This window comes from Botryllus schlosseri, chromosome 5 (assembly GCF_051294905.1).
Source record: "Botryllus schlosseri isolate E-star chromosome 5, Bs_hap1, whole genome shotgun sequence".
Classification (NCBI taxonomy): domain Eukaryota; kingdom Metazoa; phylum Chordata; class Ascidiacea; order Stolidobranchia; family Styelidae; genus Botryllus; species Botryllus schlosseri.
Window position 1 is genome coordinate 5781889 of NC_137240.1, and position 25462 is coordinate 5807350.

Consider the following 25462-nt stretch of genomic DNA (forward strand, 5'->3'; position numbering starts at 1 on the left):
GAGATCATGTCCAAGCTCAATTCGACGCTTTTGGAATTTACGGCGATATAAGTCCCTTGCCCACGCTCTCCTGTCGAGGCAGAAACTACGTTTCGACATTGGAAAACTTATCCTCCTTGCCAATTACTAGTGTAACATCCTGGGAATTGAATATTGTAATGGTTCAGTGATTGCATTGTTGGTCACAGTTGATTGACTAGTGTGCGCTTGCTTCGCGGAAGCTGGTAGAATGTTCTTTGCGTTTCTGGCTGCACGTGTTATTGAGTGCGCGGTCGTTTAGTAGGAAGCTTAGGAATGCTTGTGAACTGTGTATTTGTACTTGTAATGTAGTGTAGTGCCAGTATATCTCTGTGAGGTACTGATTGGAGTATTTGGTTGTATTAAGTGGCTTGGCATTAAATTGGTAACTTGTAAATACTCCTGGGTGTACTTGATGGCATGCTGGTGGTAGCGGGTCGCCGTCGAGAGGGTTTCTGAACCGAAGAACAACGACGTCCCTGTTAGGTCGACAGCGCCGTATCAGGGTCGCTACAATTTGGCGAGCACGCCAGGACCTCTCTCTGACGGTGACGGTTGGAAAGATATGGTTTGGAAAGCATCCGGATCGAAGCAGTTATGCTCTGGGGATGATAACCAGTATCTTTCGGAAAAGCTACGAGTAGGCATCAAGGAACACAATGAACGGATGGACAGGCTGCAGCAAGAGTTTGAAAGGAGCAGAGAGAGGGAGCGACAGTTGGGGTTAACTGTTCTCTCTGGATTAGATGCTATCCTTGGTGGGCTGCTATCGGTGAGAACGAGTCTTCGGGGACGGAAGACTGGAAGTGATGGCTCAGGTTCTCTGAAGAGCTCACGTGAAGACATTGCTGCAGTGCCTGGTGTTACCAAATCTGTCGGGTTGCCACGGAAGCCGGGTGGCGGAAAGCGAGGTGTCGTTCGCGGAAAAGACAGATTCGGGAAAGCAGGTGTTTGTGAACGCAAACGGGAATGTGCTGCTGATGGAGTCGTTGAAGGCAACGGGTCATGTTTGCCTGGGGCCGAGCAGCATAGGGAGATCTGTCGCGGTGACGATGACAGATGGAAAGCTGATGCTGCTGCTGTTAAGGCTGTCTCGACGGTACGATCAGGGCTGATCGTGGAAGGCAACGGGTCGTGTTTGCCTGGGGCTGAGCAGCACGGAGAAGTCTGTCGCGGGGACGATGGCAGAGGGAAAGCCGGTACTGCTGCTGTTGAAGCTGTTTCGACGGTACTGTCTGTGCTGGTCGTGGAAGGCAATGAGCGGAGTTTGCCTGTGACTGAGCAGCGGGGAAGAGTCGGCAGTGCTGATATGGAAAGCGGGGAAGCTGGTATTGATGCTGCTGAGCCTGTATCGACGGTACGGTCGGTGCTTGTCGTGGAAGGCAATGGACCGAGTTTGCCTGTGACTGAGCAGCAGGGAGGAGTCGAACGTGGCGATGTGGAAAGTGGAAAAGCTGACACTGCGGCTGTTAAGACGGTTTCGACTGTAAGTTCGGTATTGGTCGTGGAAGGCAATGTTTCGTGTTTGCCTGGGATCAAGCAGCAGGAATGTGATTGTCACGTTGGCGTAAGCGTGACTGCGTGTGAGAAAGGTGTCGAACTGATGGTGTATGAGCGCTCTGATGCTCATTGGTGTCGGCCTGGAACCGACGGATGCTTCCTGATGGAGGGTCGGAGGCTGACTGTAGTTGGTGGGGTGACGTGACCGGATTGTGGAAGTCGAGATGCACTGTGATGACGACTTCGGAATGGACGTTACGGTCAACGATATTGCATTTGATTTAGCGGAACGAAGTGTAATAGGTCCTTTCTGTGTGTTGTTGAGCTGTTTATGTTAGCTGGTACTAGAGCATGGTTGGTTGCTTTGTAGGTCTTGTTTGTGTGATTGAGATTTTTGGGGAAAATCCAATCAAGAAAGGGGAGGGTAGTGTAACATCCTGGGAATTGAATATTGTAATGGTTCAGTGATTGCATTGTTGGTCACAGTTGATTGACTAGTGTGCGCTTGCTTCGCGGAAGCTGGTAGAATGTTCTTTGCGTTTCTGGCTGCACGTGTTATTGAGTGCGCGGTCGTTTAGTAGGAAGCTTAGGAATGCTTGTGAACTGTGTATTTGTACTTGTAATGTAGTGTAGTGCCAGTATATCTCTGTGAGGTACTGATTGGAGTATTTGGTTGTATTAAGTGGCTTGGCATTAAATTGGTAACTTGTAAATACTCCTGGGTGTACTTGATGGCATGCTGGTGGTAGCGGGTCGTCGTCGAGAGGGTTTCTGAACCGAAGAACAACGACGTCCCTGTTAGGTCGACAGCGCCGTATCAGGGTCGCTACAATTTACTGAATAATTAGTCTGTTAGCGCCAAGCAGCCTAAAGCAAATCTCACAAGTTGCTTGGTTTTCTTTGTGGGAACTCAGACATGTTAACGTGAAATTGCTGCACCACTACAGTAGTTGTTACGTAATGGTATGTTTGCATTCGATCGTTACACCGTGTATCTACTGCAAAGGATAGTAAATTATAGACCAAATTCAATATAAAATGCAGACTGCAGACATTTTCGCGTGCTGCTTGGAAAAGTCTTGTGTCAAACAGTTCAAGAACCACCGACCTAAACCATTGAATGCTGAGTCGGGGCCTACGATACCTTAATAACTTATCGTATGCCCCAGTTGAGAAAATAGAATATATCACCCAACCGTTCGACAAATTGCAAGCCATGTCATGGGTACTCCATCCGGTTTTGAAGCCAAACGCATATTGAAACAATTTGTTCATGTACAATATCAACTGTTCAACTCCGCGTCGGAAACACGATGATATAATACTTCCTTGCATTTAAACAATGCGCTCTCTATGCTCCGTGTGACTAATCTTTATCATCTCTTATAGATTCACAGCCAGTGCAGACGAATTGGATATAACTCTGGGCGACGACAGTGTTTCCTCCTGTGATCTGACGCAAACTGCTCCCGCTGAGACGGCGGTGAATCATCTATGCGATGGCCAGTCTGTGTGCGGCAACAACCATAACCTTAAGAATAACCTGGATATCGCGTACGTTATCTCAATCAATATATATGTGTCTTATAGGCACACTATATCCATAGTCTATTGCTATAAGATGTGGTGAGCAGTGACGTATCGAGACGGCGAAATTCACCAATTATCATCCCATCTAGGATAGCGTATAGTGGTATGATCCACAGCTGCGACACCGATGGGCTCACGAGCTCAAAAATTCCTACCTACGTGTTGGAGTTTATCTAGGCACTTCCTCATGGGGTCTCAGTAAGCGGTGTCTTACAAAAGCCTAGAACAAAAGCGAGTCGTGCTATAAATCGCAGCTCCAGCAGGAACCAATATCGGCCTGGTGCAAATGACAATCGTATTCGGAACAGCATGATTACCAAAAACATGAGACCTTCACATGCATGATGGTAACCTCGCGCCATCCAATGATCAGGCATAGCCATGCAGCCTGCAAGGGAGACGAATGGTGCATTAGAATGGTGTTTACGTCATCCAACCTATGAACGCACGGTAGGAAATTAATCATGCTTAATCACCAAGGGGTCGAGAAAATGCCATTCGTGCCCTACTTTGTACAATTTATTAGTGGAAAATAAATCCAAAGCCACACCTGTTGGCAACCACTTTCGACGCTCACTAGGCTTTTTATATAAAGCAATAACGACATGATCTCGATTTATCGTTGCAACAGAGCGTATGTCGCCGTGATCGTTCCTTCGAAGGGTTCATTCAGCGTCTCGACCAGTAACACCACAACTTTCATTATCATAAAACAAGGTAAATCGACACTGGATTTTATTCTTGTTAAGTACCACCTTGAACCCCTATCTATATGAAAGATCTTGATATGCAATCTTGGATTTGCTGCACACCGATTGAACAGCCGTTTGAAAGCATTGTAGTCAGCAGTCATATCATAATAGTGTGGGCTGGGAATCCCTGTCATCCTGATGTCCAAACATGGTGGTTGTTAATTTCCGATCTCTTTTTAATTAATAATAACGGTATTTAAGGAAGCTGAGAGTGACTCCGATGAAAATGGAAATGGCGCTAAGGTTATAGCTAGAGACTATGCAACTACGCCTAACAATCCAGATCCTTGTCCTAAAGTAACATCTCCTTCGCAAGTATCTTCTGCCGTACCGTCTTCCATCCCTGTCTCGGGAAATCTCAAGGTTTTGCTCAGTGGAGAGGGTAGACTAATGAAATCGTATCATCCAGACTTGGTTAATAAGGCACTTTATGCGTCAATAGGCAGCTATGCTGATATCAAGGTTCTTCGCTCGGGTGACATCCTTATCACTTGTAACAACGAAAAGCAAGCAAAGCAGCTCCTTGATTGCACCATTTTGAAGTCCGCATCGACAACCATTAAAATTAAGACATCAATCTTTCAACCCAGACCATACGCAAGTCGCGCAGTTATCCCTGGAGTACCTGTCGAAATATCGGAACAGGAGCTCTTAGAGAGTTTTCGCAGCATGAATGTAATTCATGTTAAAAGGCTCACCAAAAAAACGAAAGATGGCACTGTTAGCACAACTGCAGTTCTGCTGTCTTTCAGCACGGTCACGATTCCACCGCACGTGATGTTCCACTATCTTCGTTTTAAAACGAGACAATATAATCCACCGCCAACGAGATGCTTCCAATGCAATCGCTTTGGGCATGTCGCCAAGCACTGCCGCGGAAAACGTTGCTGCTCCAAATGCGGTGGCCGTGATCACACGTATGACGACTGTTCAAACAACAAAAAATGTGTAAATTGCAACGAGGAACACAGCGCTGCATATGGTGGTTGCATCATATACAAGGAAGAAGCCAAATTTAATGCTCTTAGAGAGGGATATCATATGTCCCTCACACAACCACAACCACAACCCAAGGAAACTCCCGAGACCGTGTCCGAGTACCATGAGTCGGTAATCGTAGACGATTCTGCCCCCAACAGACTTGACGTACACAGGATCTCAAAGCCATACCCGCAGCGGCTTAGTTATAAGAATGTACTAACCCGTGGTCGGAGTTACAGGCCTACCACCCCACAGCCCAACGACGGTGACCTGCGCCACTGGCGACAACCACCACCTGCTCGAACTGCTGCCAACCCCACAGTCGAAACCGCATCAAGCGGGCTTGCTTCTATTGACCCCGTAGTCCTCCTTGCGCTCATTGCTGAAATCGTTAAGATAACTGTAAATGCTTGCAAATCTAGCGACAGTTGTACCGTTCTACATACTATTGTAGCCAAAGCTGCCAGCAAATATTTGGGATTTTCTGTTGACCCAGTCTCTCTGAAAAATGTCACAAAAAGCTTTGGTGAGACCGAAGACACTCCCTCCCAGACGTCAAATGGCACTTTAAATGGATAATCACAACTCTTTAGTCATTTTACAGTGGAACTGCAGGGGCATCTATCGCAAGCTACACGAATTTAAGCACTACTTGTCAACCTTAACCATTCAACCAGACGTTATTCTTATTCAAGAATCCCATCTTGTCCAAAAGTACACACCAAAACTAGGGGGGTACCAACTATTCCGCCGTGATAAGACGGTGCACTCTGGCGGCATTGCCACTTTAGTTCGAGCATCGCTCAATGCGTCTCTTTCGAATAATGTCTCGTCAGCCGTTTTTGAGGTACTATGTGTGCGAGTAGGGAACTTGAACATATGCAACGTTTACATACCCCCGGACTGTGAAACTACAGCTAGTGATTTTAGGATATTCGACTCTTTGTCATCACGCTCCATTATATGCGGCGACTTCAATGCGCACCATTCTTCATGGAGCCACTCGACAAATGCACGTGGCAACCAACTCTGCGAAATAATGGATAGAAACGACCTTGTCCTGTTGAATTCATCGTCACCCACTCGTATGAATATTGCGTGTGATGCCGTCCATCGCTGGTCACTTCTTGATCTGTCGATGTCGTCTCGGGACATTGCGGCGAGATGTGCCACAACAGTAACGGACCAGCTCATCGGTAGTGATCACGTTGTAGTCCAGACCACATACAATAATAGGGCGTCGTGCAATTCATCAAAACGTAGATGGGACTACAGTAAGGCGAACTGGTCAGCCTTCTCGGCTGCTGCGGATTTCCACCTCCAATCCAACTTCGTTCCTATGGGGGAAACTGAAGACCTTCACCGCCATTTCACAAATAGCCTACTTTTAGCGGCGGGAGAGTCGATCCCACGACCGAAAATATCAACGAAAATAGCCGTACCTTGGTGGAACGTGGGATGTACCCGTGCTGTGCGCAGGAAAAGGGCTGCTTACTTGAAAATGAAACGTACGTTTCACATTCGAGACGTGATCGCCTTCAAACGCATGAGAGCCGAATGTCGAAAAACCATCCTTTCTGCTAAACGCAAATGTTGGGAGGATTTTTGTGGTACATTGGACTCCCGTACGCAGATGGCGAAAGTCTGGCACGTTATGAAATCTATGTCGGGAGTGCATACGTTCAATTCCATACCAACGCTGAAGTCGAACGGGTCTATTAACAGAACCAAAGCTAATACACTGGCTTCACACTTCGCAAAAACGAGCAGCTCCGACAACTACCCAGCAGGATTTCGTATAACGAAGGCTAACTTTGAAAACACGGTTCATCTTACCGCTGACAACGAACCAGATCGGCACAGGAATTCGATCATAAACATCGAATTCACTCTTGCCGAACTGAATCAAGCTTTGCGTAGCCGAAAATCAACTTCACCCGGGGAGGACTCCATAGGGTATTCGATGTTAAAAAATCTATCATCCTCCGGTCGCACCGATCTTTTGAAACTATACAATGCATCCTGGGAGACGGGGAAATTGCCAGTCTCGTGGAAACATGCCATAGTCTGCCCAATTGCCAAAAAGGGCAAAGATCCTACCTCTGTGGAATCGTACCGTCCTATATCTCTCACGAGTCACATTTGTAAAGTCATGGAAGTAATGGTCACCAATCGATTAAGATGGGATTTGGAGTCAAAAAATCTGATACATCCCTCACAGTCCGGCTTCCGGCGTGGTCGAAGCACCCTGGACCACATACTGCGTCTCCACGACACGATTTACAAGAATATTCATCACCAGCGATCGGTGGTAGCGGTCTTCTTAGACATAAGTCGAGCCTACGATATGGCAGTGTTGGGATCAAGTCACTACCTTCGAGTCACGAGTCATTTCGAGTCATTGCACATTTTGACTCGAGTCAAGTCAAGTCAATCGATTTTCGAAGGTGACTCGAGTCAAGTCAAGTCAGTCGATTTTTGGAGGTGACTCGAGTCAAGTCGAGTCAAGTCAAGTCAAGTCACGAGTCAAGTCACAATTCAAGTCAAATTGCTTTTTGAGGTATGTTAACGTCATTGCATATTACTAGCTGTCTGTAATACCCAGGTAGCACGCCTACTTGGGTACCACAAGGTATCAAGGTGAGATGAATTGTGGTAACCAGCTGGTGAAACCAATCGGGAACCGTACATTTTTGGCCCCATATTACAGAGGTATTTTCTGGGGAACCATGTGGGTAACCCACCAAGCTGATAGCGAAGACAATATTACGACCCCGGTCCTTGTGGCAGTAGCAGTGACAGTGTAAGTGGGCCGAGAATGCGATGTAGACATGTGCTAAGGCGATGTTTGGTAAACCCTACACGTTAGTTAACTTTAACATTGTATACTGTACAGTACATACCTGCTACCAACACTCACTCAAACCAAACAATATATACGGTAATCTGAGTAAATAATAACCTTTACGGTGGGTGAGTGAGGCCATCGTCACTGTTTAAGTGTAATCGTTGAGTTATATTTTCAACTGAACAAGACACACACAATGTACAATGCGATAAGATACAAAGCGATGTCATGAACAGATAGGAGGATGCCGACCGACGCGCAGTTGCCGTCTTTTAGACTGACATATACCTCGGCTTAGAGTGCCCGCCGTCACAGTTACTCTCGATGTTGATCATTTTCGAGGCCACGGCCCTTGCTAGCGATTTCCATAACTTGTGAGTGCATTCTTTCGTCGAGTCCTTCTCGGGTCTCATGTCGTAAGAAGAGGAGCCCGGACAAACCTCCAACGGGAGTCGAACCGAGGCCGCCCGATTCTTAGGCGCTTATCGTCACCAGTACCCGAATTCAATTCATATGGTGGTGGAATTCAATTTGGAAATGTCCCAGCGACCAGCATCGCAAATGAATAAATCGGAAACCGATTATAATATGACTTTACTATATAGATGAACAAACCTTGCTGTAGGAAAATATAATAGAAGCATCTATTTCAGAAAACAACTCGGTCACATGTGGGAGCCGTATGAAAAGTCGACCATTCTTCATTGACGAAAATAACAAGTTCCAATTATTTGATCACAGAAATTTTACGAGTAAAATTAATCCTGAGGTAAAAATAATAGATACAGATAAGGGATAAAGGTAATGGGATCCACGCAAGAAAATTATACCGCACGCTGTGAGGAATTGAGTACTCTAGCAACGGAAATTTAAGTTCACTTCAGTGTGACAAACGGTCAATTTTAAATAGTTCAAATCACATTGACGAAGTAAAGCATGGTAGGGGTTTTAATGTTCGAGGTTCGAGCAACCAACAGGGATCGCATAACAGCTAGAAAACTTTACTACATATGGAACCACATTTATTATTCGATGAAATAAACCAAATAACATTGATGGAAAATAAGGTTGGTTTCTGTGTGGGTGATATATGGGAAATCTGAGCTCCTCCATAAGTGGATTTCTCATGTTTCAAGATGATTTGATATCAAAAACTCAACAAGTAAAACTCCCCCGAGTTCAAATTGATAGGTACAATTAGAAGAGACTTATTGCAATCTACCTGGGATTGGTATGGTATAACCACGCATCTTTATGGATGGAAATCCCGCTTGGTTTCGATGTGGGTTACATGTTACTAACCCATTCCGATCATCCATCCCACCTAACCACCTAAATTCCACCTGGATACCAAGTGGGCGTGCTAGCTGGGTACAGAGTTAGTGGTCGTTGATTTTGAACCGATGAACGAAATAGAGTTAAATATACACGCAAGTAAGGCCATGTATCACTCACATATAAGTAGAACTAATAAACTACGTAAGTAATTCCACAGCCTCAGTTTATAGTTACCAGCAAAAATAGAGATAAGATGCGATACATTACCCTTTTGCAAATTGATATGATACAATTCGAGCCTGCGCCAATGGTTGATGACTATGGTTGCCCGACATATGAGCATGCGACTTAATGGAAAACGACAGTTCAGCATGGAACACATCAGCATGCGTCACTTCAGCATGTGAGTGTATAACCCAATAACTTACCCTAACCCGAAACATAGCCTAACCTAACCTAACCTAGCCTAACCTAACCTAAACCCTAACCCTAACCCAACCATAAACCTAACCTAACCTACCCCTAACCCGTAATTTAACCCACATGCTCATGTGACGCATGCCAAATTGTCGCATGCCGAAGTGTCGCATGCTGCAATGTCGCATGCTGCAATGTCGCATGCTCATATGTCCATGGACCGATGACTATATAAACTATTTTCGAATTCAATTTCAATAAAACCTCTTGTTTTATAGTTTGGTGAAGTTAAGAACACAGAACAGAAATAGACATTTTACTATTAGATTACTTTACTTTACTATAGTTTACGACAATGTAGACCAGGGGTGGGCAAACTACGGCCCGCGGGCCGCATGCGGCCCGCAACACCGTTCTGTGCGCCCCGCGAGAGTCTAAAGAAACTTTTTAAAAATATTGATAAAATATATACTAAATATCGAATTAATGTAGGGACTTGATTAAACTTTTTCGTAGTATATTTCACCAATATAATTTTAAGACAATGGTTCCCAAACTGGGGTGCACGCCCTCCTTGGGGGTGTGACTGCATCTAAAGGGGGCGCGAAGCTGAGCACTACTGAAAAAAAAATTCGCGCTCCGCGCGATTGTAACCCAATTCATAATCATTGCTCTGTGTTTAATATGAATTTCATAGGTAAAAAACTCTCCTCCACAGTCGTAACCTTCCATGCCATCAAAATATCCGTTAGGTTTACTAGCATCCTGGTTGCGTTTCACCATCATAAAGGGGGGGGGGGGGGGGGGTAACAAGTTTGAGAACCACTGTTCTAAGGTAAATACTTCCTATTATAATTTTTATGTTTATAATTTCTGGCGCGACAACCCGATCTCAAGGCCCACGCAGTTTGAAAGGTTTCAACTGCTAAACATCACAGAAATCCTAAACGAGATTGGCATAATTCAGATCGCGAGTGGGATTTCGGATTGGCCACTACAGTTTTAATTATCTCAGTGATGTGCTTTTAAAAAACGATTTGCGCGTGTCTTAGGTAGATTCGTTCTCGGTATGCATAGAATTGGGGTATTTATATTTTATCTACACATAGTGTAAGTGTGTTTGAAGCTAACATGGTTATGATGCTGTCAGCATTGTGTGTCCTGGAACTACACCAAAAGTGGAATTAGTAAATCTATGAACAGAACGCTGCTCACAGACTTAAATTTCAATCCGGTTCTAACCGACTTTCATCTCTATAGTTTTGACAAATTGGTTATTGAGGTCGACCAGCCGATGAAATCTCGCGAGTACGATATCATCAAAGCAATGTTTTTTTTGTTTTAAATAACCACATATATTATCTCCATGTCCTCACTATATTATCAAATACCAATATTGCGTTTTGGTTTATAATCCAAATTTTATATAGTGCTGCCCGCGAATGGATTTAGATGTTGAATGCGGCCCGCAAGCTCAAAAGTTTGACAACCCCTGATGTAGACTGTAAGTTTCTATCACTTCGTTTGCCATCAATATATTTGTGAGAGAACAATGGAGGATCAGTAAAACGCACGATCATTGAATGATTGGTCGCTGTCACGGGTTACACCAGCCTTGCGCGAATAATACGAACATATGGAAGATACAGTGATTTTTATCGACACCGATTACTTGATGACTTGAAATTGACTCGTGAATTTTGCTCCGAGTCACGAGTCAAACCACATTTCTGATACGCCGAGTCAAGTCAAGTCAAGTCATTTTAGCAAAGTGACTCGAGTCAAGTCAAGTCATACGAAAAAGTGACTCGAGTCTGACTCGAGTCAAGTCATGACTCGAGTCATCCCAACACTGCGATATGGTGTGGCGCCACGCACTTCTGTACAAACTATACCAGCTCGGTATACGCGGACACATGCACCGATGGATTACAAATTTCCTTTCTGACAGAACTTTCCAGGTGACCGTAGGAAACACTCTTTCCGACAGTTATGTACTGCAGAACGGTATACCACAGGGAAGCGTTCTCAGCCCCTTGCTGTTTGCGGTAATGATCAATGATTTACCGAGCTCGTTAGGTCATCGGTCTGAACATGCGGTGTTCGCAGATGACTGCGCTGTTTGGGATAGCGGTCTTCTTATCCAGCCCCTCTTGTCTTCCATTCAATCATCACTCGATGTAATAAGCGACTGGTGTTCCAGATGGGGGTTTGCCATCAGCAAGGCAAAGACCGTAGGCATGCTGTTCACGAAGAAAAGGAAAATTCCTCCACTTATCTTGAAAACTGGTGACCATGAACTTGAATTTGTCGACACCTACAAATATTTGGGTATCACGTTTGACAAATTGCTTAACTATAAGCAACATATCGATACGATTTCCAAAAAGTGCTCCAACAGACTGAATCTAATCAGAGTCGTGACTGGTACCACATGGGGAGCGAGTAAAAGACCATTGCTGCAACTTTTCAGGGCGCTGATACGATCACTGATTGACTATGGGTTACCAGCATATTACTTCGCCCCAAAAAAGTATCTGGACAAGTTACGCACCATACGAAATCAAGCTCTCCGCCTCTGCTGTGGAGCAATGCGCAGCACCCCCATTTGTGCACTTGAAGCATCATGTGACGAGCTTCCTCTCCATCTGCGCCACAAACAGCTTAGCCTTAACTATCGCTGTCACCTTAGAGGTTACCAGGCTCACGAACATCCAACATTAGGAGTGCTTGAAGACTCTTGGCAGGAGATATATAGCCTCATGAACCCAAAATTCATTACCTTCAACATCGCCACCAATGTCGAGTCTCTGAATAACCTTGTCTTGGAAAGAAAAAGTCTTCCAAATTTGCCTCCATGGCTGATTCAATCACCTAATATTGATTTAGACCTTGCAAAAATCATTAAAAAAGATATCGCACCTCTGTCGCATAAACCCATAGTCCTGGACTTCATATTCGAACGATATAGGGATGCCACTGAAATATACACTGACGGCTCCAAATCAGCAGAGGGAGCCGGTTTTGCCTTTACCATCCCGTCGCTGATGATAAACTTTTCCCAGTCGTGTTCCACTCTTAAGTCAATCTTCTCCATAGAAGCACAAGCCATTCTCCACGCTCTAAAATGGATCTGCCAGAATGGCTCACACCAACAAACATATCTGATTCTATCGGACAGTCTGAGCGTGCTATCCGCTATGACCAACCTGCAGGCACCGCAAACGCAGAATGTTATATTTGAATGTGGTCGCTTGCTGAATCAAGTGGTTCAGAAAGGCGCCATTGTTGTCCTGGCCTGGGTACCGGGGCATGCTGATATCGGTGGTAATGAATTAGCTGATAAATTGGCTTGGCAAGCTGCCAGGACCAATATCGAAAATACCCCTTCTCAGACGCTTCCAGAAAAAATTAGCCACGCTGAGGCGAAAGCCGAAGTACGTCAATACTGTAGAGCGACCTGGAACGCCGAATATCAACGAAATGAGCGTGGAGGTCACTATCGAAATTTCCATAGATCATTGACTGATGGCCACTTTCCATCGATGCATCGACATAGGCTTTACGAACGAATAATATTTCGGCTTCGTTCAGGCCATTGCCGCCTGAAAGCGCATTTATATAAAATTGGATGTAGCGACACCGACCTATGCGACCATTGTACAGTACCTGATACAGTCGAGCATTTTTTGCTGCACTGCAATCGATATGATTTTCATCGGAACTTTTTAATCGACAGGGCACGCGAGCTCAAAATCACTGCAACACTCGAAAATCTACTGATCATCCCCGAAATGTTATCCCATGTTGCAGAATTTGTTATATCTTGTGGTACTTACTTGTAAATCGGTTATTGACCATATTTTGGTAAATCGCTCATTCTAGTCCGTGACGCACCTGGCCTTACAGGCGAAAAGCGTCACTCATCTTTTCATCAATAATAATAATAATAACTAGTATTTCGTTTATGTTGCATTTGTGGAACGTGTCATTGCACTGTCTCGCCAAGTTTCGTCCCTGTTTATGGGTCAGAGCATTAAACTAGTAAACCGACTAATCACCAGTGATTAGGACCTCCAGAATTTCACCTTGGGCAACCGCCACTTGTAGGCTACACCAGATTTATTATGATAATATATGCATGGAATTCAATTTGATTATCGCCATAAATAATATTGATACACGTAAAGTCCATTTCTTTTTGTGTGAACCAGGAAATGCCCTTACGCATATATATGGTTGAATCAATAACAATAGAGCAAGGGTCGGCAATCATTTCGCCATCCACGGCCTCATTCCAGGACGTAGTCGCAATGAACTAACTCAGGGTTGGCCTACCATTTCGGCCAAAGGGCCACTTAAGATTTACGAGCTATTGCGCGGGTCATTTGAATGCTCATGGTCATTTTTTAGACGTTCGATAGGAGCGAACAGGAATTATCACATGCTTAATAGATGCGTCCATCATAACGGTGTTGCTGTTATCATCACATTGATTTGCGGACGTTGTATTGCATCAAGTTGCATTGAAATCTATAACAATCATGTCATGAACACTCAGTATGAAATCCTGATCTAGCTGCGCGAAAATATTTCAAAGTTATTGAATGAATTCGGTCAATAATATTGTCACTTGCATATATTGCGGGTAATGTCTGTATACCGCTGAGCTCATTTGCAAGGACCAGGGTTATTCGGCGCTTTGACATATCAAAATCGAGGATGTCGGCGAACATGCGTCTACCATTTTTGGAAAGGTTTCATTGCCGACGATCTTTCTGCGAGTGCAGACGTGAAGTGGCATGTTGCACGACCGTTGTCTTATAATGGTGAAAGTACTTAGACTCAATTCTGGAAATTAGGCGTATTTGTAATTTTTAATTTTTAGAAGGGGTATCAATACTAAAAGCAAGAAATCAAGTGTTAATAAATCGCGAGAAGTGCTGAGAATAATTTCAAGTCAAATAAATCTTCTACGAAATTCTACTTTATTGTCATCATCACATACGCAGATGCACAAAAATGTCGCTGGCCCTGGCTACGCGAATGCGTCGGAACTAATACTTTAGTCATCAACATCCCATCGTCGACAAACACCATGAATACTGCAAAAACAAACAAACTTCTCAAATTTCACGGTCAGGTTAATCAAAGTTTAAGTTGGTCTTGCAAGTTCACAAAAATGGTCTTTTTTACAATATAAATAATTTCAAGAATTACCTCGCGAGCCACTCAAAACATTCTTGCGGGCCACATTTGTCCCGCGGTCCACGTATTGACAGCACCGTAACTAACCGGACAACAAATACCCACGTTATAAGCTGTACACGCGATATGTCGGATAAAGCGAATTAGCGGGGGCTAATGATTGCGGGCATGTCAGCAATTTTGATTTGTCAAATGTACAAACTTCACATCGAGACCAATTAAATGAATAATCGTTTTTTATAGATTAGAACCTCAAAAGCAGTGTCTTACAAAATATGGACAGTGTTATAAGTTGCCATCTCCGGAATCAAAATGAGCAATATCGGTAAGGCGAAAATGATCATCGATGTCGAAGACATGTCAAGATTTTGACTAGAAATAGATTTACAAAAGGGTCATCTACCTGCGTCGAAATAGATTTACAAAAGGGTCATCTACCTGCGTCATGTCCCTGTTCAGCCTACGGTTCTGATGGAGGTGACTAGAAAAAGGTGAACACCTTCGGCCACACCTCAACATCACGGACCAATTACCCTTGTTTAGTTATCACCGACCAAAATGTTAGTATATGTTGGCGAATTAGCGAATCACAGCCATTGGCGGTGGAGGCTCCAGCTTGATTCATGGCCGTGGATTAGCAAGTTCCGAAGCGTGATACGGTTATATGTAATTCTCCCCCCTCCGTCGGTGTGGTAAGAGCGTCTTTACAATAAAAAGTCTAAAAAATAGCCCCTCAAGGTAGAGAATGAAAAAAACGAGGAAGCCTAAAAAGAGATAGGAATGAACCTCCAAATCATTCGTCACAGACCCCATAACTCACGCAGGTCGATTTTTTTTGCATGTGAGGAAAGATTCTGTCAGCATGTAATTGTAGACAAATTCACGGAGTCTAATCATGGAATTATCATGGAGAATTTTTCAAGTATTTTCGGTCCGAGTGATGATCCATCGGTACCACATCTCCCCTATAGGTAGGACTAAGACAGAACATCGTTAGCGCGATCAAAACGTTGGTAGTGGCGCTAGTACGCTCGCATAGGGTGATCAACAACACTTCTGGGAATGAACAGACTCCATTTTCCAATACACATCTCTCCATGCATACCATTCCAAAAAAAGATGTACTGTAGGGGAGATGTGGTACCGATGGATCACCGGGACCGAATATACTTTGAAAATTCTCTATGATAGTTCCATGATTACACTCCGTGAACTTGTCTACAATTGCATGCTGGCAAAATCTTTCCTCACATACCAAAAAATTCGACGTGCGCGAGCTATGGGGTCTCTCACAGATGTTTTTTGTGTTGGGGGGTGTAAACTAAATTTAGATCGAAATATACATTTTTCTTTGTAACCTTCAACACGAACAAACCAGCAATCATTTTTATTGTGAAGTGTAGGGCTTGTATCAGGCTATATAATGGCACCTATTACTTTTTTCAGTACCTTCCTAGAGTGGATTTTTTTTTTCGATTCATGTATAAAATTGGTAGGGTGGGGACTGATGATACAATAGCCAAATCAAGCAAAATAATCAAGCATACTAACCATGAAACAAATGAAACATACCTACGTACAGAAAACTTTATGTAATAATTGCATATGATGTTTTATCGCTATAACGAGGTATTTAGAAATCACACTGTCGATTTTCGGGCAATATGTATTTACCCTCAAATTTATAAGTTCGAGCCTAAATCGAAACGTGATTTTATGACAACATTTGAGTTAATATTTATTCGATTTTTAGACGGTTGCGACCAAACATTCTTCTTTGGCTTGCTGCAGCTTAGATTATAATACTGAGCAAGAAAAGTTGTGACATCTGAGTTTTTTAAGGTATATGTGTCATAGGTCCCTGGGTCGTGTGCCATTGGTCCCACCGGGTGGGGACCGATGACACGTTGGAGCAACAAATTTTGAACGTCCATAACTATTTTTTGAAAAGACGGATGTTCATGTATATGTGCGCGATAGGTAGAGCTTGTATCAAAGTGCTGAGCCAGCAAAAGATCTGCTGTTTTCGGCTGAACATTTTGGGGCCAGCGATCATTTTCCAATTTTTGATCCATCGGTACCACATCTCCCCTATCTGCCGGAAGTGCGGTGTATAATTTATTATTATTATTATTGATGAAAAGATGAGTGACGCTTTTCGCCTGTAAGGCCAGGTGCGTCACGGACTAGAATGAGCGATTTACCAAAATATGGTCAATAACCGATTTACAAGTAGGGGAGATGTGGTACCGATGGATCAAAAATTGCAAAATGATCTCTGGCCCTCAAATCTTCAGCCGAGAATGGCAGATCTTTTGCTGTCTCAATACTTCGATACAAGCTCTACCTATCGCGGACATTTACATGAATATCCGCCTTTTCAAAAAATAGTTATAAACGTTTAAAATTTGTTGCTCGAACGTTTCATCGGTCCCCACCCGGTGGGTGCAACGGCACACGACCATGGGACCTATGAGACATACGCTCAAAAACTCAAATTTGTTTACTTGTTTTGTTGTGTACTATAAGCTAAGCTACAGCAAGCCAATGAAAAATGTTTCATCGTGACCTTCAAGAATAAAATCGATTATATCAACTGAAATATTGGCATAAAATCATGTTTTGATATACGCCTTAACTTACAAAATTAATGCCACATACATATTACCCGCAAATCGACATTTTGACTTTCAAATAACTCGTAATAGCGATAAAACACCACAGGTACCTATGATTTACAGCCAATATATATGTAGGCGAGTTTCTGTTGTTAAGTGATTAGTTGGCCCATCTATTTTGCTTGATTTGGCTATGGTACCATAGGTCCCCCACCCCATAAATATTGTAATTGACTTGAAAATAGTCCACTCGAAGATGGTATTGATTAAAAAAATATGTGCCATTATATACCCTGATATAAGCCCTATAATTCACATCAAAATTTATGGCGGGTTTGTTAGTCTGGAAGGTGATATAGAAAAATGCAAATGCCGATCCAAATTTACTTTACACCCCCTAAAACGTAAATCATTCGTCACAGACCCCATAACTCACGCAGGTCGAATTATTTTGTATGTGAGGAAAGATTCTGTCAGCATGTAACTGTAGACAAATTCACGGAGTGTAATCATGGAATTATCATGGAGAATTTTTCAAGTATTTTCGGTCCCAGTGATCCATCGGTACCACATCTCCCCTAAGTACCACAAGATATAACAAATTCTGCAACATGGGATAACATTTCGGGGATGATCAGTAGATTTTCGAGTGTTGCAGTGATTTTGAGCTCGCGTGCCCTGTCGATTAAAAAGTTCCGATGAAAATCATATCGATTGCAGTGCAGCAAAAAATGCTCGACTGTATCAGGTACTGTACAATGGTCGCATAGGTCGGTGTCGCTACATCCAATTTTATATAAATGCGCTTTCAGGCGGCAATGGCCTGAACGAAGCCGAAATATTATTCGTTCGTAAAGCCTATGTCGATGCATCGATGGAAAGTGGCCATCAGTCAATGATCTATGGAAATTTCGATAGTGACCTCCACGCTCATTTCGTTGATATTCGGCGTTCCAGGTCGCTCTACAGTATTGACGTACTTCGGCTTTCGCCTCAGCGTGGCTAATTTTTTCTGGAAGCGTCTGAGAAGGGGTATTTTCGATATTGGTCCTGGCAGCTTGCCAAGCCAATTTATCAGCTAATTCATTACCACCGATATCAGCATGCCCCGGTACCCAGGCCAGGACAACAATGGCGCCTTTCTGAACCACTTGATTCAGCAAGCGACCACATTCAAATATAACATTCTGCGTTTGCGGTGCCTGCAGGTTGGTCATAGCGGATAGCACGCTCAGACTGTCCGATAGAATCAGATATGTTTGTTGGTGTGAGCCATTCTGGCAGATCCATTTTAGAGCGTGGAGAATGGCTTGTGCTTCTATGGAGAAGATTGACTTAAGAGTGGAACACGACTGGGAAAAGTTTATCATCAGCGACGGGATGGTAAAGGCAAAACCGGCTCCCTCTGCTGATTTGGAGCCGTCAGTGTATATTTCAGTGGCATCCCTATATCGTTCGAATATGAAGTCCAGGACTATGGGTTTATGCGACAGAGGTGCGATATCTTTTTTAATGATTTTTGCAAGGTCTAAATCAATATTAGGTGATTGAATCAGCCATGGAGGCAAATTTGGAAGACTTTTTCTTTCCAAGACAAGGTTATTCAGAGACTCGACATTGGTGGCGATGTTGAAGGTAATGAATTTTGGGTTCATGAGGCTATATATCTCCTGCCAAGAGTCTTCAAGCACTCCTAATGTTGGATGTTCGTGAGCCTGGTAACCTCTAAGGTGACAGCGATAGTTAAGGCTAAGCTGTTTGTGGCGCAGATGGAGAGGAAGCTCGTCACATGATGCTTCAAGTGCACAAATGGGGGTGCTGCGCATTGCTCCACAGCAGAGGCGGAGAGCTTGATTTCGTATGGTGCGTAACTTGTCCAGATACTTTTTTGGGGCGAAGTAATATGCTGGTAACCCATAGTCAATCAGTGATCGTATCAGCGCCCTGAAAAGTTGCAGCAATGGTCTTTTACTCGCTCCCCATGTGGTACCAGTCACGACTCTGATTAGATTCAGTCTGTTGGAGCACTTTTTGGAAATCGTATCGATATGTTGCTTATAGTTAAGCAATTTGTCAAACGTGATACCCAAATATTTGTAGGTGTCGACAAATTCAAGTTCATGGTCACCAGTTTTCAAGATAAGTGGAGGAATTTTCCTTTTCTTCGTGAACAGCATGCCTACGGTCTTTGCCTTGCTGATGGCAAACCCCCATCTGGAACACCAGTCGCTTATTACATCGAGTGATGATTGAATGGAAGACAAGAGGGGCTGGATAAGAAGACCGCTATCCCAAACAGCGCAGTCATCTGCGAACACCGCATGTTCAGACCGATGACCTAACGAGCTCGGTAAATCATTGATCATTACCGCAAACAGCAAGGGGCTGAGAACGCTTCCCTGTGGTATACCGTTCTGCAGTACATAACTGTCGGAAAGAGTGTTTCCTACGGTCACCTGGAAAGTTCTGTCAGAAAGGAAATTTGTAATCCATCGGTGCATGTGTCCGCGTATACCGAGCTGGTATAGTTTGTACAGAAGTGCGTGGCGCCACACCATATCGCAGTGTTGGGATGACTCGAGTCATGACTTGACTCGAGTCAGACTCGAGTCACTTTTTCGTATGACTTGACTTGACTCGAGTCACTTTGCTAAAATGACTTGACTTGACTTGACTCGGCGTATCAGAAATGTGGTTTGACTCGTGACTCGGAGCAAAATTCACGAGTCAATTTCAAGTCATCAAGTAATCGGTGTCGATAAAAATCACTGTATCTTCCATATGTTCGTATTATTCGCGCAAGGCTGGTGTAACCCGTGACAGCGACCAATCATTCAATGATCGTGCGTTTTACTGATCCTCCATTGTTCTCTCACAAATATATTGATGGCAAACGAAGTGATAGAAACTTACAGTCTACATCAGGGGTTGTCAAACTTTTGAGCTTGCGGGCCGCATTCAACATCTAAATCCATTCGCGGGCAGCACTATATAAAATTTGGATTATAAACCAAAACGCAATATTGGTATTTGATAATATAGTGAGGACATGGAGATAATATATGTGGTTATTTAAAACAAAAAAAACATTGCTTTGATGATATCGTACTCGCGAGATTTCATCGGCTGGTCGACCTCAATAACCAATTTGTCAAAACTATAGAGATGAAAGTCGGTTAGAACCGGATTGAAATTTAAGTCTGTGAGCAGCGTTCTGTTCATAGATTTACTAATTCCACTTTTGGTGTAGTTCCAGGACACACAATGCTGACAGCATCATAACCATGTTAGCTTCAAACACACTTACACTATGTGTAGATAGAATATAAATACCCCAATTCTATGCATACCGAGAACGAATCTACCTAAGACACGCGCAAATCGTTTTTTAAAAGCACATCACTGAGATAATTAAAACTGTAGTGGCCAATCCGAAATCCCACTCGCGATCTGAATTATGCCAATCTCGTTTAGGATTTCTGTGATGTTTAGCAGTTGAAACCTTTCAAACTGCGTGGGCCTTGAGATCGGGTTGTCGCGCCAGAAATTATAAACATAAAAATTATAATAGGAAGTATTTACCTTAGAACAGTGGTTCTCAAACTTGTTACCCCCCCCCCCTTTATGATGGTGAAACGCAACCAGGATGCTAGTAAACCTAACGGATATTTTGATGGCATGGAAGGTTACGACTGTGGAGGAGAGTTTTTTACCTATGAAATTCATATTAAACACAGAGCAATGATTATGAATTGGGTTACAATCGCGCGGAGCGCGAATTTTTTTTTCAGTAGTGCTCAGCTTCGCGCCCCCTTTAGATGCAGTCACACCCCCAAGGAGGGCGTGCACCCCAGTTTGGGAACCATTGTCTTAAAATTATATTGGTGAAATATACTACGAAAAAGTTAAATCAAGTCCCTACATTAATTCGATATTTAGTATATATTTTATCAATATTTTTAAAAAGTTTCTTTAGACTCTCGCGGGGCGCACAGAACGGTGTTGCGGGCCGCATGCGGCCCGCGGGCCGTAGTTTGCCCACCCCTGGTCTACATTGTCGTAAACTATAGTAAAGTAAAGTAATCTAATAGTAAAATGTCTATTTCTGTTCTGTGTTCTTAACTTCACCAAACTATAAAACAAGAGGTTTTATTGAAATTGAATTCGAAAATAGTTTATATAGTCATCGGTCCATGGACATATGAGCATGCGACATTGCAGCATGCGACATTGCAGCATGCGACACTTCGGCATGCGACAATTTGGCATGCGTCACATGAGCATGTGGGTTAAATTACGGGTTAGGGGTAGGTTAGGTTAGGTTTATGGTTGGGTTAGGGTTAGGGTTTAGGTTAGGTTAGGCTAGGTTAGGTTAGGTTAGGCTATGTTTCGGGTTAGGGTAAGTTATTGGGTTATACACTCACATGCTGAAGTGACGCATGCTGATGTGTTCCATGCTGAACTGTCGTTTTCCATTGTGTCGCATGCTCATATGTCGGGCAACCATAGTCATCAACCATTGGCGCAGGCTCGAATTGTATCATATCAATTTGCAAAAGGGTAATGTATCGCATCTTATCTCTATTTTTGCTGGTAACTATAAACTGAGGCTGTGGAATTACTTACGTAGTTTATTAGTTCTACTTATATGTGAGTGATACATGGCCTTACTTGCGTGTATATTTAACTCTATTTCGTTCATCGGTTCAAAATCAACGACCACTAACTCTGTATACAGACAGCTAGTAATATGCAATGACGTTAACATACCTCAAAAAGCAATTTGACTTGAATTGTGACTTGACTCGTGACTTGACTTGACTTGACTCGACTTGACTCGAGTCACCTCCAAAAATCGACTGACTTGACTTGACTCGAGTCACCTTCGAAAATCGATTGACTTGACTTGACTCGAGTCAAAATGTGCAATGACTCGAAATGACTCGTGACTCGAAGGTAGTGACTTGATCCCAACACTGCCATATCGTAGGCTCGACTTATGTCTAAGAAGACCGCTACCACCGATCGCTGGTGATGAATATTCTTGTAAATCGTGTCGTGGAGACGCAGTATGTGGTCCAGGGTGCTTCGACCACGCCGGAAGCCGGACTGTGAGGGATGTATCAGATTTTTTGACTCCAAATCCCATCTTAATCGATTGGTGACCATTACTTCCATGACTTTACAAATGTGACTCGTGAGAGATATAGGACGGTACGATTCCACAGAGGTAGGATCTTTGCCCTTTTTGGCAATTGGGCAGACTATGGCATGTTTCCACGAGACTGGCAATTTCCCCGTCTCCCAGGATGCATTGTATAGTTTCAAAAGATCGGTGCGACCGGAGGATGATAGATTTTTTAACATCGAATACCCTATGGAGTCCTCCCCGGGTGAAGTTGATTTTCGGCTACGCAAAGCTTGATTCAGTTCGGCAAGAGTGAATTCGATGTTTATGATCGAATTCCTGTGCCGATCTGGTTCGTTGTCAGCGGTAAGATGAACCGTGTTTTCAAAGTTAGCCTTCGTTATACGAAATCCTGCTGGGTAGTTGTCGGAGCTGCTCGTTTTTGCGAAGTGTGAAGCCAGTGTATTAGCTTTGGTTCTGTTATTTTGAGAAATAGACCCGTTCGACTTCAGCGTTGGTATGGAATTGAACGTATGCACTCCCGACATAGATTTCATAACGTGCCAGACTTTCGCCATCTGCGTACGGGAGTCCAATGTACCACAAAAATCCTCCCAACATTTGCGTTTAGCAGAAAGGATGGTTTTTCGACATTCGGCTCTCATGCGTTTGAAGGCGATCACGTCTCGAATGTGAAACGTACGTTTCATTTTCAAGTAAGCAGCCCTTTTCCTGCGCACAGCACGGGTACATCCCACGTTCCACCAAGGTACGGCTATTTTCGTTGATATTTTCGGTCGTGGGATCGACTCTCCCGCCGCTAAAAGTAGGCTATTTGTGAAATGGCGGTGAAAATCTTCAGTTTCCCCCATAGGAACGAAGTTGGATTGGAGGTGGAAATCCGCAGCAGCCGAGAAGGCTGACCAGTTCGCCTTACTGTAATCCCATCTACGTTTTGATGAATTGCACGACGCCCTATTATTGTATGTGGTCTGGACTACAACGTGATCACTACCGATGAGCTGGTCCGTTACTGTTGTGGCACATCTCGCCGCAATGTCCCGAGACGACATCGACAGATCAAGAAGTGACCAGCGATGGACGGCATCACACGCAATATTCATACGAGTGGGTGACGATGAATTCAACAGGACAAGATCGTTTCTATCCATTATTTCGCAGAGTTGGTTGCCACGTGCATTTGTCGAGTGGCTCCATGAAGAATGGTGCGCATTGAAGTCGCCGCATATAATGGAGCGTGATGACAAAGAGCCGAATATCCTAAAATCACTAGCTGTAGTTTCACAGTCCGGGGGTATGTAAACGTTGCATATGTTCAAGTTCCCTACTCGCACACATAGTACCTCAAAAACGGCTGACGAGACATTGTTCGAAAGAGACGCATTGAGCGATGCTCGAACAAAAGTGGCAATGCCGCCAGAGTGCACCGTCTTATCACGGCGGAATAGTTGGTACCCCCCTAGTTTTGGTGTGTACTTTTGGACAAGATGGGATTCTTGAATAAGAATAACGTCTGGTTGAATGGGTAAGGTTGACAAGTAGTGCTTAAATTCGTGTAGCTTGCGATAGATGCCCCTGCAGTTCCACTGTAAAATGACTAAAGAGTTGTGATTATCCATTTAAAGTGCCATTTGACGTCTGGGAGGGAGTGTCTTCGGTCTCACCAAAGCTTTTTGTGACATTTTTCAGAGAGACTGGGTCAACAGAAAATCCCAAATATTTGCTGGCAGCTTTGGCTACAATAGTATGTAGAACGGTACCACTGTCGCTAGATTTGCAAGCATTTACAGTTATCTTAACGATTTCAGCAATGAGCGCAAGGAGGACTACGGGGTCAATAGAAGAAAGCCCGCTTGATGCGGTTTCGACTGTGGGGTTGGCAGCAGTTCGAGCAGGTGGTGGTTGTCGCCAGTGGCGCAGGTCACCGTCGTTGGGCTGTGGGGTGGTAGGCCTGTAACTCCGACCACGGGTTAGTACATTCTTATAACTAAGCCGCTGCGGGTATGGCTTTGAGATCCTGTGTACGTCAAGTCTGTTGGGGGCAGGATCGTCTACGATTACCGACTCATGGTACTCGGACACGGTCTCGGGAGTTTCCTTGGGTTGTGGTTGTGGTTGTGTGAGGGACATATGATATCCCTCTCTAAGAGCATTAAATTTGGCTTCTTCCTTGTATATGATGCAACCACCATATGCAGCGCTGTGTTCCTCGTTGCAATTTACACATTTTTTGTTGTTTGAACAGTCGTCATACGTGTGATCACGGCCACCGCATTTGGAGCAGCAACGTTTTCCGCGGCAGTGCTTGGCGACATGCCCAAAGCGATTGCATTGGAAGCATCTCGTTGGCGGTGGATTATATTGTCTCGTTTTAAAACGAAGATAGTGGAACATCACGTGCGGTGGAATCGTGACCGTGCTGAAAGACAGCAGAACTGCAGTTGTACTAACAGTGCCATCTTTCGTTTTTTTGGTGAGCCTTTTAACATCAATTACATTCATGCTGCGAAAACTCTCTAAGAGCTCCTGTTCCGATATTTCGACAGGTACTCCAGGGATAACTGCGCGACTTGCGTATGGTCTGGGTTGAAAGATTGATGTCTTAATTTTAATGGTTGTCGATGCGGACTTCAAAATGGTGCAATCAAGGAGCTGCTTTGCTTGCTTTTCGTTGTTACAAGTGATAAGGATGTCACCCGAGCGAAGAACCTTGATATCAGCATAGCTGCCTATTGACGCATAAAGTGCCTTATTAACCAAGTCTGGATGATACGATTTCATTAGTCTACCCTCTCCACTGAGCAAAACCTTGAGATTTCCCGAGACAGGGATGGAAGACGGTACGGCAGAAGATACTTGCGAAGGAGATGTTACTTTAGGACAAGGATCTGGATTGTTAGGCGTAGTTGCATAGTCTCTAGCTATAACCTTAGCGCCATTTCCATTTTCATCGGAGTCACTCTCAGCTTCCTTAACGCTACACTTCTTGCGCTTCATACGACTAGACGTTTCTGCGTCCATGTTCTCCATTTCCTACAAGAGGAATTGGAGAACTACTGACTAGACTACTCTGACTAGTGTATCTATTGGTGATTAACCGATT

General features: G+C 43.9%; 2 protein-coding genes across 5 annotated transcripts in view; one reads left to right on the forward strand and one right to left on the reverse strand.

Annotated features, from left to right (window-relative positions):
* Positions 1–133: 133 nt before the first annotated feature.
* LOC145439661 (uncharacterized) overlaps positions 134–25462 on the forward strand; it is a 129984-nt gene continuing 104655 nt past the window's right edge. For all 4 annotated transcript variants that reach the window (XM_080317188.1, XM_080317187.1, XM_080317190.1 and 1 more), the window contains exon 1: positions 134–2200. In XM_080317188.1, the coding sequence (XP_080173314.1) occupies positions 584–1723 (1140 nt within the window). In that variant the 5' untranslated portion in view covers positions 134–583 and the 3' untranslated portion in view covers positions 1724–2200. The remainder of the gene's footprint in view (positions 2201–25462) is intronic.
* LOC145439976 (uncharacterized) lies at positions 18019–23510 on the reverse strand. Its single transcript, XM_080317643.1, has 3 exons — positions 22429–23510; positions 18191–19676; positions 18019–18033 (listed from the first exon to the last, which is right to left on the reverse strand). The coding sequence occupies exons 1-3, from the start codon at positions 23508–23510 to the stop codon at positions 18019–18021; spliced, it is 2583 nt and encodes an 860-aa protein (XP_080173769.1).

Coding starts and splice junctions, on each gene's coding strand:
- LOC145439976 (XM_080317643.1), bottom strand. CDS start 23,510: ATGGATAGAAACGATCTTGTCCTGTTGAATTCATCGTCACCCACTCGT. Junction 19,677..22,428: donor GATCCTACCTCTGTGGAATC/GTACCGTCCTAT, acceptor CCTTTCTGACAG/AACTTTCCAGGTGACCGTAG.